This window comes from Myotis daubentonii, chromosome 3 (assembly GCF_963259705.1).
Source record: "Myotis daubentonii chromosome 3, mMyoDau2.1, whole genome shotgun sequence".
In the NCBI taxonomy this organism is placed as follows: Eukaryota; Metazoa; Chordata; class Mammalia; order Chiroptera; family Vespertilionidae; genus Myotis; species Myotis daubentonii.
The window spans coordinates 186,251,936-186,272,433 of NC_081842.1; the positions used below are offsets into that span (position 1 = coordinate 186,251,936).

At 39.9% G+C, this 20,498-nt stretch overlaps 1 protein-coding gene across 1 annotated transcript in view; it reads left to right on the forward strand.

Moving 5' to 3' along the window:
• The window catches only part of AGBL4 (AGBL carboxypeptidase 4), a 594,219-nt gene that overhangs the window by 142,655 nt on the left and 431,066 nt on the right, over positions 1 to 20,498 (forward strand). Inside the window, exon 2 of the mRNA XM_059689649.1 lies at positions 13,237 to 13,453. Coding sequence (XP_059545632.1) covers positions 13,237 to 13,453 — 217 coding nt within the window. The remainder of the gene's footprint in view (positions 1 to 13,236; positions 13,454 to 20,498) is intronic.

A 20,498-nucleotide genomic window follows, 5' to 3' on the forward strand; every position in this document is an offset into this window, starting at 1 on the left:
ATGGGAGACACTTGTTAGTAGGCTCCTGTGATTTGACAACTCAGCTCACCTGTAGACTTAGTCCCAGCCATGTAGGGAGCTCAGTCCTATCCTGCAGGTTGATAAGAGGCATTGGTAAGATGACATTTCCTCCAAATCTCAGCATTTTTTTCTCAGAATCACAACTAATTCCTGACCTGACTTGGTCTTCTATCCAGGATGATGGATCTTTGCTTTACCTTTATCTCTGACTCTAGTCCCCATCACCTGCTTGTTCTGATCCTGATAACCTAGTGCTTTTTGCTAAACTCATCCCTCTGGGGTCTTACAGCTGTCGTACTACTGCAGTAATTCTGGCACCAAAGGGAAGACTGCCCTTCTCTGTATCACACCTGTCTAAGACTATGGCATATCTCAGTCTTTGTTTTTCAGTCAGTGCTTTGCCTCCCCAGCTCAGATATCACACTTCACAGCCTGCCACTCACTCCCTGTGCACACTCAGGTTGAGTCATGATCAGTTTTCATGAAGAGCTAGGCTTCCTGGCCTGGCTTCCTCATTCATTGATGGACCTCCTAAGGGATAACCTCTCAAGTTTCCATTTTTCTCCCTATGTATTCATGGCAGTTTTTCATTCCCAAGTCCCTTTATCATAGTAGGAAAGGGTAATTTCCATTTGACCTGGCTTGGAACCTGGTATGTACATCTTCTCTGCCAAGCAATCCTACTCTCCTCCACCTCACTGACTCTGACCATATCTTCACTCACTTGAGACTTTCTGCCCTGTGGAGCTGAAAGTGACTTGCTACCCTTGCCCTCTGACCCTCCTTATTTTTCTCCTTGGTGGTCTACTTCCTTTGCTGCTGACTCAGTCTTAGCTCCAACATCATTGTCTCTCATCCCCTGTTGTTCTGAGCTTGGAAATCTAGTTTTTGGACCACATCATTTTTCACTTTTCTTTTTGGCTAAGCTTCCTATATCTGGCAACCTGGAATTTAGGCCATTTCCTGGCTTCCTTGGACTACAGGTCAGTTGAACCTGCTCTCATGATCTATACCTCTCAGTTTATCCCACTGGGGTCTCTGTTTATCTCACTTAATGAACAGGTACTCCCTGTGCTAGGATTTGGTGGTGAGAGCAGGTGGGGAGGAGATTCTCCAGATGGTCCTATTTCCCTACATTTTGTCTGTTGCTGAGTGCTCCACCTCAACCATGGCCATGCCTAGCTTATAGTGCCCCACACTGTGAGTACAGGGGGCCAGTCTATAGCCACTCTGCACTGGGAGGCCATTCTGATGAGAGCCCTGCTGCTTAGTGAACTAGGCCCAGCTCTACATTCACAGTCTGGAAGACCTCACAGAGTAGGTCTTGACAACTGAATTATGTTTACCTGTTTGTTTATTTTGGTTATATTCAGATGCCACGCATCACATGGTAGGGATTGTCAATGGCTCTTTTGCCTTAAAAAAATCTGATCTGATGGTGTAAGGAAAAGCAGGAAGAATCCAGAAACAAGCCAGGGCACTACATTATGTGGGAAAGGAGAGGAAAAGAAGCCTTTGTCTGGATGATTAATGCCTTTATCTTCTCTCTAAGATAAGCTGGGTGTGAAACTCCTGCAAAATCTATCTCATAGGTCAGCTTAGAAACTCCTCCACCACAGTATGCTTGCCTACCCCAGCTCTGCAGGGAACCTACTAGCCAACTGTGGCTTTAGAACTTCTTGTTCCAAGTAGGCCACTGACAATCAGCCTTTTTACCTCTCTGTCATTATCTCCTTACTCGCATACATTCGCTTCATGCATGTCACAAACATCTACTATGAGTCTACCATGTGTCAGGTACTAGGTTATTCATTAATGAACAAAAAGAAGATATTGTTTCTACCTGCATAGAAATGTAAACTATAAGTAAGCAAGCACAAATACACATATAATTGTAAATTGAGGTAGTGCTTTGGGAGAAAAGACCTAGTTGCTCCAAGGGAGACTAACAGGAGAGTCTAATTTAGGTGATGATAGGAAAGATAACATGAGCTAAAACAAAAATGACGGCTAGAAGTTAACTAGGCAAGCGAGGCAGTGTGGAGAACAGAAAGAATAATTATTCAGAAGTCTTTAGATAGACTATGAACTTGGTTCATCTGAGGAAATAAAAAAAAGTCATGTTAAGGAGTTTGGATTTCATTTCAGCATAATTGGAAATTATGGAAGTGTTTTAATTCAGGAAATGACGTGATCCAATTTCGCTTTGAAAAGGCCATGTGGAAAAGGGATTGGCGAGGAGAAGAATGAGAAAAAAGGAAGCTGAGTAGAGTTGGGGACTTTTTCAGCAAACAAGCAAAAATATGAAAATAGAGACAAGTAGATAGATTGGAGATAACTTTTAAAGATAGAATTTCAATATAATTTAAAGACCTTAGTAAGATTAGGGGATATAAAAATTCCAATAAATGGTATCAGGCCAAAAAAATAACATTGACTTCTCTCTTATTTTCACATCTCATATCCACTCCATCAGCAGATCCTGTAGTCTTTGACTTCAAAATCTATTCCAAATTCCAAGACTTCTTACCACTTGCATAGCTTCTGTCCTAATCCAACCCATTATTTTTTCTTGCCTGGACCTAAGTATTCTCCTTGCTTTCACTCTTCTCCTCCCTGCCACAGACTGTTTCTCTACTCAGGGGCTCCTTTCAAAATGTAACTCAAATCATTTCATCATTCTCAGTATTTCTAAGTGGCTTCTCATACAAAACTCCTACCAAGGCCAGGAAGGCCCTATAATCTTGTCACCTTTCTCCCTTTCTAATTAATTTTCTATCAGTCACCACCTTATTCCTGTTCAATCACACTGACCTTCTTGTTGTTCCTATAGACACAGGAAGCTTACTCCTGCCTTGGGACCTCTGTGCTTGCTATTCAAGATGGACCACTGTTTTCTCAGAGATTATATATATATATATATATATATATATATATATATATATATAATGTCATTCAATTACCCCCATTACTCTCTATCTCCTTACCTTGCCTTATGTGTATTCATTACACTCTTCATTACCTTACACTACATTATATATCAATTTGTTTGTTTATCTCTCTTTCTCTCTAGAATTTAGTTTCCATGGAATTACTGTTTACTTCTGCTTCCCCCACATCTAGAAGAGTGTTAGCATAGGAAGAACCTCTCAGGCAATATTTATTGAATGAAAAAATGAAGGAAAGGTAAAAGAAAGACATCTAGGTTGACTCTGAGGTTCCTGGCTTGTCCAGTTGGATGAGTGGGGATGATGGGCTATTTACTGCGTTTGGAGCATTTTCAGAAGGCCAGGTTTGGGGGAGGTCAGGAGATCCATTTAAATCAAGTTGAATTGGAGACATTCAAGAGGAGCAATCAGGTTGGTGTATAGGCAGGACCACATAATTCATCCTCCCAACTGAAAGTGAAGAGGGAAACTAAAAATAAAATTGTGTGTATTTTTTGAAATATTCATGTGTTAACCACCAGCTCTATTATATTGGATTTAAAAAACAAATATTTTAAAATAAAAATTTATTATAAAAATAAAAATATATATCCATGTGCATTAAAGCAAAACTTTTTTTAAAAAAATACCTGTATTTATTTTCTAAAACCAATGCAGTTATTTTTGGCATACTTTCATTTGTTTCAGTTTCTTAGCTACATGTATATTTAATACAATGTCATTGGTATTTTTGTGAAGAATGTATTTTTCTAATATGGTTTTATTATTTTTAGTTTTTTTTATTACCTAACCTTTAATCTTCTTAAGAATTGCATTTTATGGTTAAGTTTGAAATTGTTGACACATTCAACTGATTCTTCTTTATAGATCATAATGTTGTTCAGTAAAATCTAATATCTCTATAGGTACTGAGGTACCTAGTAAACTTAGAGCACATTCTCCTAAGTACAAGACATTATCAGTTATAAGCTTTTTAGTATTCAAATATGTAAACATTTTAGTCCAAATGATTTTATAGCTACTATCTTGTTTACTCCCTTCAGAGACATTTTCCTGGATACATTTTTTTAAATAAAATAACTTTGGTCAAAGAAGGCATTTCATCAAATGCAGATGCTGCAAAACTGTAGGCCTTCTAAATTTTATTTTGCTGTGGTCCAGAATATAAATATCCAATTAAAAAAGGAGCTTAATCAAAAAATCCTCCTCCTAAACTGTGATATCTCAAAGTATAGTCATTGAATTACAAAATTATATCTGTACTCCAGTTGTGCTTTCATCATTTAATTTGTGCAGTTCCTCCCTTGCTTTTGTAGAGATAAATGTCATGTTTTCTTATTTGTAAGCTTTGTTTTTAATAATTGCAATTTGATATAAGCTTTAAAGGCTGAAATACATGGGTGCTTCACTTGTTGAATATTTGACTAAAAATTTCCAATTGATTTTGAACAAAATGCAACCAAAATTGTGTTCTTATTTAGAGGTCTCATTAACAAAATGTAGGGATCTCATTAACAACAACACACAAAAAAATAAAAACAACGTTGATTAACAAAGCAGCATAATAAGGCTCAAAATCTCTAAAATCCCATTGATGGCAGACAGTAAAGAAAAAAAGCATGGTCTGCCTTCCTGAAACCTAAAAAAAAATATTTTGCATGTTTTTTAGCATTAACATCATAAAAAATTATATAGTGCTCTTACTTTGTATAAATTTTGAGAACTGTAATTCCTATTGTGAAGGTAGAAAATAAAAGTTGCTTTGGATGCAGTTATAATTTACTAGAGGCCCAGTGCATGAAATTCATGAACGGGGGAAGAGGTACCTCAGGTTGGCCTGCACCCTCTCGCAATCAGGAACCTCTTGGGGATGTCTGACTGTCGGTTTAGGCCCTGCAGGGTCAGCCTAAACCGGCAGTTGGACATCCCTCTTGCAATCTGGGACTGCTGGCTCCTAACCGCTCACCTGCCTGCCTACCTGATCACCCCTAACCACTCTTCCAGCCTGCCTGATCACCCCTAACTGCCTCTGCCTGCCTGCCTGATCACCCCTAACCATTCGCCTGCCTGCCTGCCTGATGACCACTATCCTGCCTGCCTGATTGCCCCTAACCACTTGCCTGCCTGCCTGATCACCCCAAACTGCTCGCCTGCCTGCTTGATTGCCCCTAACTGCCTCTGCCTGCCTGCCTGCCTGATCGCTCCTAACCACTCATGTGCCTGCCTGATTGCCCCTAACTGCTCATCTGCCTGCCTGATACCCCTAACTGCTCGCCTGCCTGCGTGATCACTCCTAACTGCCTCTACCTTGACCTCCGCCACCACGGCTTTGTTTGGAAGGACTTCCAGAATGACGTCCAGAAGGTTGTTTGGCTGTCTGGTCTAATTAGTATATTACACTTTTATTATTATAGATATGGACATCTCAAACAAACTTAAAATAAATTTCTACAAATATTTGCTTTTACCAAAATTTGTATTCATATTGTCATAACAGAAAGTAAGTAATTTTAATATTAATATTGAAATTTTCAAACTGAATTATCAGCATTATTACCAATAAGGAAGTATTTTACCTTCAACAGAATGAAATTCCAAGAGCTTGACTATGAGTCTATGAATTGGATGACAGTAATTGAATTACATTGGAATTAAGTTAAATTGTTTTCTATTTGAAACATCTGATGACACTGATATAAAACTGCTGATTTTAGTTCTGCTAATAGAAAAAAGACATTAACTTTATATACAAGAAAACTTGGAATTAAAAATGATTGAAATTTTGTTAGCAGAATAGTCAGAATAGTCATGTTCTAAATAACAAGTGATACCATTTATCACTCTGAAATGTGGCTTTCACTTAGGGTATCACTGTTCTTCTAAAATATTTCAGTCATTTTTCTTCTATGCTCCTGCTTTTAAAAAATATATATGTTTATTGAGTTCAGAGAGGAAAGAAAAGGGAGAGAGAGATAGAAACATCATTGATCGGTTGCCTCCTGCAAGTCCCCTAATGGGGATCTAACCCACAATCTGGGCATGTGCCCTGACCCAAATGGAACTATGACCTCCTGCTTCATAGGTCAAAGCTCAACCACTGAGCCATGCTGGCCAGGCAATGTTCCTTCTTTTACATGTGTGAACTGTAGCCTTTGGATATATGTTTTCCTTAAATAACTGTTAAATCAAGTAGATACTGATGTTTATTTAGCAGAGTTGTGTCTTCTGGTTTTTCCGTGGTCATGTTATCAGTACTCCCTTCAGTGGGTTATACTATAAATACTGAGAAACTTTTTATGCAATGTTCATCACTTAATTTCATGAGAAATAGAAAATTAGTATTTAAGTTTCCTAAAACATACACTTTTAAAACTTGAGCTAATTGCTGGTTTATTGCAATATTTTTTTAAAGTGTAACAAAAAGAAAATGGTTTTAGATTTACATCATATGATACATATGCCAAAAACAATCAGATTATTCTCTGTAAGCAGGACTACTCAGTCTATTTCTCAAACATACTTCCTATTTACCTACCCTATAATTTTCCACATTTCCTATTGATCCCACCAACTAGTGACCTGGAAGCTGCATGCATCTGGCAAGTTGCTGTCTTTGGCTGCTGCAGGATTGGTTGGTACCACAGGCTACCCACCAGCAGCGGCAACAGCTTTGAATACTTCCCCACCACCACTTGGGGCCTGAAGGAGTTAGCTGCCTTTTTGTATCAGGATGGACATGCTTAGTTTTGTGAGAGCGCACACCTCCTTGTAAAGCAGGTATTGGTTGCATTGGGTCTGGGAACGGTCAGAAAGAGAAAATGAGGTTATCGTTGGTTTTCTTTCATGACTGTATTGGTAGTTGTGAAAACATAGTTCTTTTCACCTAAGAGTCACGACAACTATAAGAGGGACACATTGTAGTAACCACATTCTATATAGAGGCACCAAAAGGGAAAGAGTCCTGCCCAAGGACAACAGCTTAGACCATAAGCCAACACCTAGTTCTTGTCCAGTGTTTTCTCCTTAGGCATCTGGATTGGAGAAGACAGATAGGTGACTTAGAGGCTCTCCTGCTGGCTGGGAGCCTGCCCAGAGAGTTTCCGGCTGCATTAGCACTCTGCCAGCAGCCACACGTAGGTAGGAATAGTGTTTCTGTTCATGACCAGGGGGAATAATCAGTCTCAGCTATTTCCGGGCTCTAAACCAGCCAAAGTAATTGGGTTTAATTTTAATTTTTTTAATGGCTTGAAATTAATAGAAGCAGCTGCTGCCACAGTGTGTAGGTGTCCTCCAGAAGTCAGAGTAAAAAAAAAAAAATTCTACACATAAAATAAACTCTGACAAATAAACAATAGAGTGTGTAGGACAAAAAGGTTAATTCAGAAATCAAGCAGTTTGTTTTTGTTATCCAAAACTCTCTGGCAATATGTGGCACTGTCTCTCCCCTCCCACCAGCAGTGCCCATCAGCCCCTGATAAGATGGTAATCTGATTAGACACCAGTGTAAAAATGTGTTGCCTGTATCTGAGCACTCCCTCACTTTCTCTCCCCCTCCCTATGACTCACCCAGAGATTAACTGTGACAAAGTGAGGAGAAAGATAAGAATAGATATGCTGGTGACAGGAGCCCTATTATAATTATTCAGGAGCAGATAAGATTGGAATTAGGAGCAGGGCCTGTTTGCCTAGGGAGGGTGGATTTATAATGTGGGCATCCATGCCAAGTGTCTGGCTGTGCCAGATGCCGGAGAAGAAAAGGAGGAGGCCAATTGGCTGAAACCAGGTGATAGTCTGGGTTGTTCCAGCCAATCATAGACTAAAGGCCATGCATTGGCATGGATGACAAACCAGAGACTCAGTTGCCCTCATGATGGGAAAAGGAATTGAAATCTTACCTCTATTTCAATCCTGTGAAACCAGATGCCAGTTTGCTTCCCACATCTAGGGAGATGAACTTGTGGAACCAAGAGACTATTTCTGCAGTTGCAATTATTGAATTAATTTCAGATAGCATAACCTTGGTATGTGGGAAAAATATATGTTTATCAATCAAACCATACTGCTCATCAAACAAGTAGCACATTATTTGCATACAGGAGGTACGTAATATATGTTACTTCCTGTAGAGGTATCTGAGTGACTTTGTTTTGCATACTTCCTTTAGGATTGCATCCTGAAAAGATTGATTCTTTATTATTCTCCTTTCTGCTAATTTGAAGGAAAAAGTTTGTCTACTGTTAAAGAAGACCCAGGGGTTGGAATTCATCTACTTGTATCCCTATTTCCTGCTTGATTGGAGAGGAAATTAGGGCTCCCGTCTTTCGGGCTCCAGAGGAGGGTATAGAATGTTGTTGTTTTAGAGAACCCTGTGCTCCCGTAGGTTCTGGGGTTCTCCTCTGTGCTCAGGTAACCTCCAAAACAAAGATGCATTGAACTGACATTTTGGAGAAAAGGCACAAAGGATGGTAAACAGGAAGAAATCATTCATTCATTAAGTTATAAATTCACTCATGCATTCAACAAACATGTTTTGAACTCCTCATCAGGGCCAATCTCTGTGCTAAGTGCTATTGATTTTGAGATGAATCAGAAATAACAGTCATATCTGCAATTAGTATTTAGAGTAATTCATTCATCCTGGAGTTGCTGACAAAGACTTCAAAGAGGAAATGTCATGTGAACTGGGCCTTACTTTTCTACATAAGAATTCATTATATAGAAAAAGTATGGGAAAGGCGATTAAAGATAAATCAACACTTTAAAAAGGCAGGAGAGCTTTTGAGAAGATAATGCATTCAGGGAAAGCCTCACAGCTTCACATGGGGAGTTCACAATCTATTTTGGCTGGTGTGTCTAAATTATTTACTCTAGTTGTTAATCTCTTAAAGTTAACTCATGAATATATTAATTTATTCAATCCATAATCATTCTTTTTTTTTAACTATAAGTTTTTTTTAAATATATTTTATTGATTTTTTACAGAGAGGAAGGGAGAGAGATAGAGAGTTAGAAACATCGATGAGAGAGAAACATCGATCAGCTGCCTCCTGCACATCTCCCACTGGGGATATGCCCGCAACCAAGGTACATGCCCTTGACCGGAATCGAACCTGGGACCTTTCAGTCTGCAGGCCGACGCTCTATCCACTGAGCCAAACCGGTTTCGGCTCCATAATCATTCTTGAGCACTTCCTTCATGCAAGGCTCTGGATAGATCCTACAGAACCAAATATGAGTAATATACAGACCTGCTCTCATGTAGTGCTCAGTCTAATGCAGTCAAATGGATCTAATGAAAATTGGGCTATCATAGAAAAGTATGTATACTATGATTGAGTGTGTGTGCTCACTCATCCACATGTGCACACTCATATGAATCTGAGGATGTGAGTTACAGGTCCTCTTCAGTCACCAGGAAGGATCCAGGATAATGGCTTGCTCCAAGAGCTGGGCCAGCCAGTAGTCACTGAGTTCTGAGAGCACACAGGTCTTAGACTCTTCCTGAATCTCTGGCGGGATCAGGTATTATGGACTATTTCCTTCCCAGAGTCTTCAGTGGAGTCATGCATTCTTGAACCTATCCTGCCTTATTTTTATGCTATCATAGGGATAATAGGAATAACTTCAGAGGACTGTTCTGAGAATTAAAGGAGTTAATACAATATAAAATACTTAGAATGGCCTAGCACATGGTCAGTGAATAATATAATTCCTAATATACATATTAAGAATTATTATTATTATCATTATTGCTTTCATTGGTATCTCAGACTATCTGTGTTAAATGAGATCAGAAGGCTGCCTTGTCTAACCTCGCACCAAGTACAGGAACTTTCTTTATGGGATCTCTTGAAGCTTCCCACACTTGTCTTCCCCTGTGATGTGGACCTTTATGCTTTCCCTTCAGCCCAGTGTTAAAGAGTCTTGACTTCATGCTGAGTTAAGATTTGGCCCCTGTGATTCCTACCATTTATCTTAGGAGATGAGTCTTCTTTTTCTTTTACCATTGCTTTTTAGAATAAGCAAGTATTATTTGACACCTCTCTGTACCACTGCTAGCGAGAGAAGGAAAAGGTGACGTTGTTCCTGTATTCAAGAATCCTACCTTTTCTTTGAAGAAACTTCCATTTACTTTTGTTGCTCATTGTTAAGAAACAAACCAGGTGATAAGACATGTTTAAATATATGTCAAAGTAGAGAAAATTAATGAAGAATGAATAGTCAGAGAAGGCTTCTGAGGAGGTATGTTAAAGGATAGGCATTTATTTATACATTCGTTTGTTTCTTAATCAATTAGTTAATTTAAAAATATTTAAACCTTTATTGACAATCTATAATATGCCACATCTGTGAGTCAGAGTTTACCAAGTAATTAAGATGGCAGGACGGGCAGTCCAAGGTGAGAAAATACCAAATACAAAAACACAGAGGTATTGGAGGTATGACACAAAGTTGTGTTAGGGACTTAATTTGCTCATATAAATAAAATATAGGCACAAGGATGGAGAAATGGCTGTTGATGCTGGGATTACAGGGTGATCTTGGGGAGTGTTGTGGGCCAAACTGCAATGTGAGGAAGCGGAGTTGTTTGGAGAGTTTTAGGGCGAGTACTGTGCGATCAGATTTTTCTGGAAGCAGGAGGTAAAACTCTGAGTCAGGTGGTAAGGGGAGAAAGCTAAGTGACAAGATGCTACAGGGACCTTGAGCACAGTCTTCAGAGTTGCACTAGCCCAGTGGTCAGCAAACTGCAGCTCGTGAGCCACATGCGGCTCTTTGGCCCCTTGAGTGTGGCCACGAAATTTCAATCGCACTGTACGGGCGCGCCCACACGTGGTATTTTGTGGAAGAGCCACACTCAAGGGGCAGCAGTTTGACGACCACTGCACTAGCCTATGTCTGCTACAGACTCTGCTGCTTACTAACATTGCAACCCCCGGGGAATTTTACCTCTCTGAGCTTCTATTTTCTCAGCTGTGTAAAATGAATGTTAATAGCCCCTAGCTCAGAGAGTTATTGCAATGATTAAATGATAATGCATATAAAACATTTAACACCATGCCTGAGACAGTGAAACTATAAAAAACAAAATAAGAGAAAACCAGAAGTGCATTCCAAATGAGAGACACATTTCTCCCACACACTCCCATTCCTCTTTTCCTTTATTCTTTGCATTACTAGTACTTGAAAGCCCTCATGAATTTGTCCTGCTGAGCCCATCTCACATAGATTTTTGTTTGTGCCTGTAGCAGGGTCTGGAAAATCTAAGCCCTGAGCAACATCTCAGCTTCCTTGAATGATTACCCCAGGGCCCACTACCTTCACTCTGTCTGCAAATCGGGTTAGGCATCCGACCCACTCAGGAGGGAAGCTGTGACAGCTGTAGGCATTAGATGAATTCTCCTGATAGCACATAATCAAATTTGGTGGATATGGCAGGCTCTCAGAGTCAAGTTACTAAACTTGGCTAGAATAGGAGAAAACTGAGGTGATTAGATTTAAAGCATGGCCCTTATCAGATATACTAGTAAATGAAGAGTTGAAAAGATCAGCATCATAACCTGAGGGACCTGTGACTGTAGGAATCACTTGGGCATGAAGGCATGCTCACCTTGTGCTCTGGGAGGCTTAGACTCACACCTCTGAGTCAGGGCCTGAAGTGACTATCACAGAACTTTGGCTGGAGACCTCAAAGCCGCTTTCACTAGCATTCTCCCTGCATACAACTCTGAAACCCTGCGACTAGCTTATTCCAGCAACCTCCTATTCCTGCACGTTCAATCACATTACAAATGTAGAACATCATCTATCCTCTCTGTCTGTTCTCTCTCCAGCTTACTTCTCTGACCAAAACTTTCCACTTTCTCCTTTGAGGAAGCTCTATGGTTAATCATCTCACTTTAAAAAAAAATTTTTTATTGATTACGGTATTACAAATGTGTCTTTATCCCCCTATTGTCCCCTCCCCCCCCCAGTCTTGCCCTCACCCTCACCCCCTGTTGTCTGCATCCATCGCTTATGCTTATATGCATGCATACAAGTCCTTTGGTTGATCTCTCCCCATTACCCCCTCCCTCCCCTACCTTCCCTCTGAGGTTTGAGCATCTGATTGATGCTTCTCTGTCTCAACCTCATGCCTGGTGCCCTCCTCCTCACACTTTCCTCCATATGTTTCTGTGCTTCTTGGCTTCTCAGTTGAATGCTAAGCCATTCCAGGTGAACCTCACAACTCCCATCCACTGTGCCAGAACCCCTTGCCCCCCCAAAAAACAAACAAACAAAAAACGTGTTTGTCCTCAAGGATCTTCCAAACTGATCCTAATGGATAAGACTTAGGAAGCAGTCAATAAAAGAGCAAGTTACTACAAAATGTGGGAGCTGAACTGGCCTCAAATTGTCGATGGATGATCCTGGAAAAGGCACAGTTTGTGAGGGGTTTTGTACGATTAACAGGATTTGAAGGGACAGAAATGAGAGGCCTTCTTTGTATGTGTGAATGCTTTCGATGTCATACCGCGTGGCGGGGTGTGGTGAACCTGTGAGGTGTGAGAATATAAAGAAGTTATAGGAATTATGACTGGAACATTTTGCCTTTTCTCGTGTATGGTTTTAGTATTCCTTTTTGGAGAATGAGCATGATGGTTGAGCAAAATGTTCTGTAGAAAAATAATAGTAATAATCTAAAGAAGTGTTGAATAATTTCTCCTCCCTTGAATATTCACAATGCACATTCTTTTGAGAGGTCTGAAATAGTCTTGTAATACAAAGACCTGACTCTCCCAGAAAAAGCAGGCATCGCGTATTTATGTCATTATACTATCACACTCTTTATTTCCCCTCAAAGCATTTTTAGAGTCTATGACTATTTTGTATACTTAGTTTTAATATTTTATTGAGTGCTTCCCACTATAGGATATACTCCATGAGGACAACACCTTGCCTATCTTATTTACCCTCACACATCAAGAGTCTAGCGTGATGCCTGGGCATATAAAAGGTACTCACAATAAGAATAAACAAAGAATACAACTTGCTCAGCTTTCTGTAACATTGCATTGTCCAAGCAGCTGACAAAGGGTAGGGCTGGAATTTGAAGAGTGCTGCCAGATTCCAGTCTCTTGGCGACCACAGGTGGTGTGAGCTGTTGCCCCTGGCCACGACCTGGGGTCTTGATGTCACAGTTTTTCTTGTGCATTTATTTCTGCTTATTCCCATTTGAAGCTAGAGCGATTGTTTGAAATACCCAAATGTCTTTCTTTGTATCTTTCAGGCAAAGGCTGCCACCTAAAAATGTTTACTACTACCGTTGCCCGGACCATAGGAAGAATTATGTGATGTCCTTTGCATTTTGTTTTGACCGAGAAGAAGATGTTTACCAATTTGCCTACTGCTACCCATATACATACACCCGCTTTCAGCATTACCTTGACAGCCTGCAGAAGAGAAACATGGATTATTTCTTTCGGGAGCAGCTGGGCCAGAGCGTGGTAAGGCCCATTCAGAGACAGGCAGCTGTGGGGAGAGCATGCAGTGGGTTTTCATAGAATGCAAATAATGGGTACTGGTGCTCTGTAGACTCTGTGCTTTGGAACTTTTAAAAATTGTTGTTTTTAATGCGTAATTCATTGCTACAATATGGCTACCAGGAAGCTACAGAATAAGGTATAAGACAGATGCGTATCCTTTTGAATGAAGTCGATAAAGATCTCTCACAAAATACAGAAGTTTTACTAATTTCCAGAAACCCTGAGAAAAAGAAAATGCTTCTACTGGGTGACACAAAGGGCATGGGAGCATTTTATGAGTGTGAGCCTCTGAGATGAAGAGCAGATTTGTTTCTTAGTGAATTTAACTTGCCCACAGTGCAGGTTCTCAAGTGGTGCACAGTTTGGATGTACTGCCCGCAATGTGTTCTGACTCCGCCGTCCATCAGGTCCCAGTCCCTCTTCCTTCCCCTGGTAGTTTCCAGGCCTGGACATTTCAGTCATACACTCTGTATCAGTTTTCTGTTGCTGATGTAACAAGTTGCCATAAACTTGGTGGCTTAAAACAACAACACCATTTTATTATCTTACAGTTTAGGATAAACTTGGTCACACTGGCCTAAAACCAGGATATCAGCAGGTCTGCATTCCTTCTACAGGCTCTTGGGGAGAATTCATTTTCCTGCCTTTTCTAGTTTCAAGAAAAGGGGTAGGGAATGTACAGCTCAGGCTGTATAAGGCCCACAGAATCATTTGGTCTGGCCCTGCCAAGGCAACCACAGGAGGGACTCAAAATTCATGAATGTAGGAGCTTTTTTCCCATAGCAATATAAATTTATATTAAGTGCATTATATTTAGCAAAGGATGTGACCGATATCCACATGGCCCATGGCAGAACAAAGGTTCCCCACCCCTGTTCTAGAGTCTGCTTGCATTCCTTGGCTTGTGGTTCCCCTTCATTTTCTAGGCCAGCAATGGTGGCTTGAGCCTTTCTCATGCTGCATCACTCTGACACCAAATTTCCTGCCTCCCTCTTTCACTTCTAAGGACCCTTGTGATTTATATTAGGCTCACCCACATAATCTGGAAGAGTATGTCCATCTCAGGATCTTTAACTTAATCATGTCTATGAAGTCCCTTTTTTCATGTAAGATAACATATCAGAGGTCCTAGGGATTAAGATTTGGACATTTTAGGAGAGGAGTGCATTGTTCTGTCTACCACACCTTTCTCCTCTCCTTTCCTCTTTCCCTCCCTGCACAACCCAGGGTCTGAAATTGTTCTTCACATTGGATGCATAGGTTTTGGTCTCTGTAATCAGCAATACTTTGATTACTAGTAAAGAATAGGAAATGATAATTTGGTTTTACATTTCACTCTTCAACAAATGTGGATTGTGCTTCTGAAATAGGTATATTGAGCACTTTAATGATCCTAAATGAAGATACTAGTGGAATTGGCAGAAAATACTATACTTGAGTTTCTGATACATGTTGGTGGAAAAATGTACTTTGTCCAGTGACTGTGGGTTCCATCTAGAAATGGGTTCCACTTCTTAATAAAATATTTCAAGACTAGACTGCTTGAAAAACATAGTGTCTGGTCCAGGATACCCACTCGCCCCCCCTCCCCCCCAAAAAAGCAACAAGAAAATAGATACATAAAGAGGACTGTGCATAGCTCAGGTACATGAGAACCAAATCTTGTATCAAAAGTTAGTGGTCATGATGCTATTCTTATAGTCAGATTCTCTATGCACTAAATTTTGCTAACTATCTTCCTTTTACTCTAACACCCTTCTTAACGATGATTCTGATGGGTGCTGTATGTCTAGTGCCTACATATTTTGAACTGAAAATTGGGACGCATGTTGTATCAGCCAGCCTGCTAGCAGGAAACAGATGGCAGCCTCACATTAGGATCATTTGTGTAGGGCTTAATAAGTGGGCTATTTACAAGGTGTGGGCAGTGTGTGGGGAAACCACAGGATATAGTGCCATTCCCTGGAGCTAGTAATAGCTTCAATGGTGTGAAGGGAAGGAATGGTTACCAGAACCCAATAGTAAAGAGTCATGTTGTGGGCCACCTTGAGTGGGACAGTGGCCTTCAGTTGAGGAACAAAGTTGGCCTAAAATGACCCCACAGGGAGGGAGCTGAGAAAAATAAATACATAGAGCTCATTCTCTTACTTCCCTATGATCTCTTTCCAGCAGTTCTTATTGACCAACCCAACCAGAAATCAGAGGGCAAGAGAGCCCATGGATGTAGCCCATACAGATAAGCCTCTCTGGGCAAAGAAAAGAGTGGATAAGGGCAGAGAATGGATGTAGAGAGGCAACTGGAATATATTAAGCACAAATGGTCTGATCAACAGTATGTTACTGGAAACAGTGAGATTATTTGAGATGGGATTGCCAGAGAAATTCTGAGATGAATGTTTTCCAGGCATAAGAACCATGATATGAATTAAGAGAGTGAGAAGTTCATCCAATGCCCATGACTTTTAAGCGCAGGGTCTGTACATTTAATTCTTGTGTCCACCATAGTCCCCTCTTAGATTTATGCTATGCAGAATGTCCATGAACTTTGAATGGCTATTGAGTGAATTCTTGAATGAATGAAAGAATGGCTTATGATATATGTCTAGAGGCAATGTGAACAGCTAAGAGCATCAAAGAGTTGATAGGAGGGATAATAGAATCAGTTAAGCTGCCAATAATATTCAAATATATATCTAAGATGACAGCAACATAAATAAGATAGAAGTTTATTTTTCTCCCATATAAAAGTCTAGATGTAGGCAGTCCAGAGGTGGTATTATGGCTCTGGTTTTGGTCCTTGAAAGCCTTAGGGTATCGGGTTCTTTCAGCTTTCTGTTCTGCCATCTCTGGGCCATGGCCCTCAATCTCATGATTCACTGTGGAATTGTATCATCACATCCATGTTCCAGGCAGCAAGGATGAAGGGGTTAGGGGGAGAAAAGAGAAGATGCAGTTAGGTGACACATATTTTTATCCACATTTAGCTAAAGGGAGGATGAGAAATGAAGTTTTCATCCTGAGTGACCATGTTTCCAGCTAAAAGCTGTAGTCCTAAACATGTGGAGAACTGATGTTGAAGGACAGCCTTGGTCTCTGCCTCAGGAGACCTGAATTATGCTTCCAGCTCTAATACCAAAGTACTCATATGACCTTGAATATTACTTCTCCTATCTGAGGACAAGATTTTCATCTATAAAATGATAAAGATTGACTTGAATAGGGGTTTTCAAATTATCTTTTGAGGAATCCCTCAGTTAGATAAAACAAATAATTTGAGATCCCTGTCCTACTTCAGACCCTGTGAGAGTCTGAAGGGATATATAATGAGGTAAACAAGTCTTGGTGTACTTCTAGAAATGCATTCTATACCAAAGGAAATAAGACATGTTCAAACAGATATAATATTTTTCAAGTATATAATTAAGTATCCCATGAGTTGTTTAAAGATTTAATGGTCAGCCCAGTGGTGTGGCTCAGTGGTTGAGCATCGACCTATGAACTAGGAGGTCACAGTTCAGTCCCCAGTCAGGGCATATGCCTGGGTTGCAGGCTTTATCCCCAGTGTGGGGCGTGCTGGAGGCAGCTGATCAATGATTCTCTCTCATCATTGATGTTTGTATCTCTCTCTCTCTCCCTTTCCCTTTCCTCTCTGAAATCAATCCTATATAATAAAAGCATAACATACTAAGTGTCTGACCCACCAGTCACTATGACCACCAGGGGGGCAGAAGCTCCAACCGGTAGTTTAGCTTGCTTCTGGGGTCCAGCTGATCGGGACTAAGCAAGAGGGCTGGACATATCCTGGAGCCCTCCTATGGCCCCTCTCCGGCTGGCCACCCAGGTTGGCTTGGACTGGGTGAGACAGCCCCTATTGGCCCCAATCGCCGGCCAGGCCAAGGGACCCCACACACGCAAAAATTTGTGCCCTGGGCCTCTAGTAAAAATATATTTAAACAAAGAGTTAGTGGTCAGACTAAACATCATGGAAAAGATGGGCTTTAAGCTGAGTCTTGAACGATGTTAGGGTTACTGAATACAGTAGGGGAGGAGGTTGCCAGAAAAGAGGAAGCAGCCTGAATCACTGCATGGTGGTAGTTGGTTAGAAGTCTGAGTTGATTGGAATAGGGAATTTTCCTACTGGAAGATTAGAACAGACAGGAATATTGGGGCCAAACTCTGGAAAGCCTTGTCATATCCAGGAATTGTGGCTATATCCTTTATTCAGATTCAACACATATATAAAGTGCCTGCTGGGTCAGGCACTTCGTACATACTATTTTTATTATTTCTCACAATAGTTTTATGGAGTAGGCAGGATTGTCCCATTTGGGGGATTAAATAATCTAAGGCTAAAAAGTTAAATTACTTGGCTAAAGCTACAGGCTGGTTCATGTCAGGACCAAGATCTAAATCCATGGCCTCTAACACTGAGTCCTGGTGCTTTGATAGACCTACTGCTGCTTTCTATGTTGGACCTACTGAGACCCACAATATATATATTTGAGAAAAGGATTATCTTATTAAAAGCAGCATCTTAAGAAAATAAGGTTATGGAAGTTTTATGGGTTGGCTTAGTCCCCTTGTTCTGGGTCTCAAAACAGATACCAGAGATTTTAAAGCTCTCTGGCATACTTTCGCAGATAGGACAATTCTTGGTTAGCAGGGTGCTTGATGTGGTTTATGTCTGAAGGCACCACTATAATTAGTTAATCCTATTTCAATTTATAGGGAGGATAATTGCAAGTGGGAAGTCTAAACATGCCAACATCCAGATCTTAGGGAGACCAGGAAATAAGCAAGATTTTGAATTTCTAGCACTGTAACTATTAATCTTCAAGAGCATGGCTGCTACTGCTACTAATTATATACTAGTGGCACTTTATTTTGTAATTCACCAGTGGCCCCTTCTAACCCCGCCAAACAAAATCCCTTTGTACATGCCTCAAGGCCACAATCTGATATTTAAGATAAATACTTTTTTTTTCTTGGTTGTTTTAACAACTTTGTTGAAGTATAATTTACATACCATAAAATTCACCAATGTAAGGTATAATTCGATGATTTTTAGTAAATGAATAGTTTTACAACTGTCACCATGATTTCATTTTAGAGCATTTTTATCATCTCAAAAAGTTCCCCTTGTAATATTCTCTCCCACTCCCTAGGCAAGTACTGATCTGCTCTCTGACACTATATATTTTCCATTTCTGAACATTTCATATAAATGGAATTATATATTGTATAGTCACACTTTGCATCTTTCACTTAGCATGTTTTTGATATCCATCCATGTTTAGTATGTGTCATTCATTTTTACAGCTGAATACTATTCTACTGAAAAGATGTACCACATTTTCTTTACCTGTTCTCCAGTTGATGAGCATTGGAATTGTTTTTTTTTTTTTTTATTGCTTAAAGTATTACAAAGGGTATTACATATGTGTCCATTTTATCCCCCCGCCCTAGACAGTCCCCTAGCCTCCCCTATTCCCCAGTGTCTTATGTCCATTGGTTATGCTTATATGCATGCATACAAGTCCTTTAGTTGATCTCTTACCCCCCTACCTCCTGCCCCCCAGCCCTCCCCGGCCTTCCCGCTGCAGTTTGACAATCTGTTTGAGGCAGCTCTGCCTCTGTATCTATTATTGTTCAAAAGTTTATAATGGTCTCTATTGTCCATAAATGAGTGAGATCATGTGGTATTTTTCCTTTATTGACTGGCTTATTTCACTTAGCATAAGAGCATTGGAATTGTTTCCACTTTTAGGCTATTATGAATGATGCTGTTATGAACAGTCATGTACATATGTTTGAGTGTACATGTGATTACATTTCTCTTGGGTTGTTTTCTAGGAGTGGAAACATTGGAGCATATAGTAAATTCATGTTCAGCATAACAAAACAACTACTGTCAAATTGTCCCAAGTTAGTAGAGCCATTTTACATCCCTATGAGCAGTGTAGGAGAGAGTTATAGTTTCTCCATGTGCTTACTTTGAATTGTCTATATATTTTTATTATAGCCATTTCAGCAGGTGTATAGTCATATCTCATGTGGTTTTACTTTGGATTGCCTCGTGACTAATTATGTTGAGCAGCTTATCATGTGCTTATTTTCCATTCATATATACTAGTAGTCTTTAATGAAGTGTCAGTTTAAATCTTTTGCCCATTAAAAAAAAATGGGTTAAAAAAATGGCTTATTTGTGTTCTTATAATGAGAGTTCCTTATATATTCTGAATGCAAGTCCTTTTCAGATACAAGCTTCGCAAATATTTCCCCCTAATCTATGCCCTATCTTTCCACTCAGTCTCTTACCTATGCTTTTCGCAGATAGAAGTTTTAAATTTTGAAGTCCAGTTTATTAGGTTTTCACTTATGGATCATGCGTTTGGAGTCTTATCTAAGAACTTTATTACCAGCTGAAGGCCACAGAGATTTTTTTCTCTATTTTCTTCTACATTTATATGTCATTGGACTGATAAATGAACACAAAAGTGTGTGTGTGCGTATGTGTGTGTGTTTTGAAAAAATTAGGTGTAGAGAGACATTCTCGTACTTAGGGATACTTAAAAAGGAAGTGTCTAACAAAGAAAATAGTCTGATAGTGTATTTTAGGGAAGCACTAGAAAATAATTTATATAAAAATAATACTGTCTAGGTTCTGCCACAGGCTGGCTCTATGCCCTTAGGTAAAACAGTTCCCTATGGGCCCCAGATTATTTCACACATTCCTTCAACATAAATTATGGTTCAGATGCTCATGTCATCCTGACTGTATCTTCTGAGTACATATCAACCTATTGTAATGTTTCCTCTTAATCTGCTCTTTATCCTATCTAATAAAAGAGAAAAATGGTAATTGGCGTACGATGATACCCTTTTCATTGGCTAATCAGGGCTATATGCAAATTAACTGCCAACTATGATTGGCAGTTAACTGCCAACTATGATTGGCAGTTAACTGCCAACTATGATTGGCAGTTAACTGCCAACAAGATGGCGG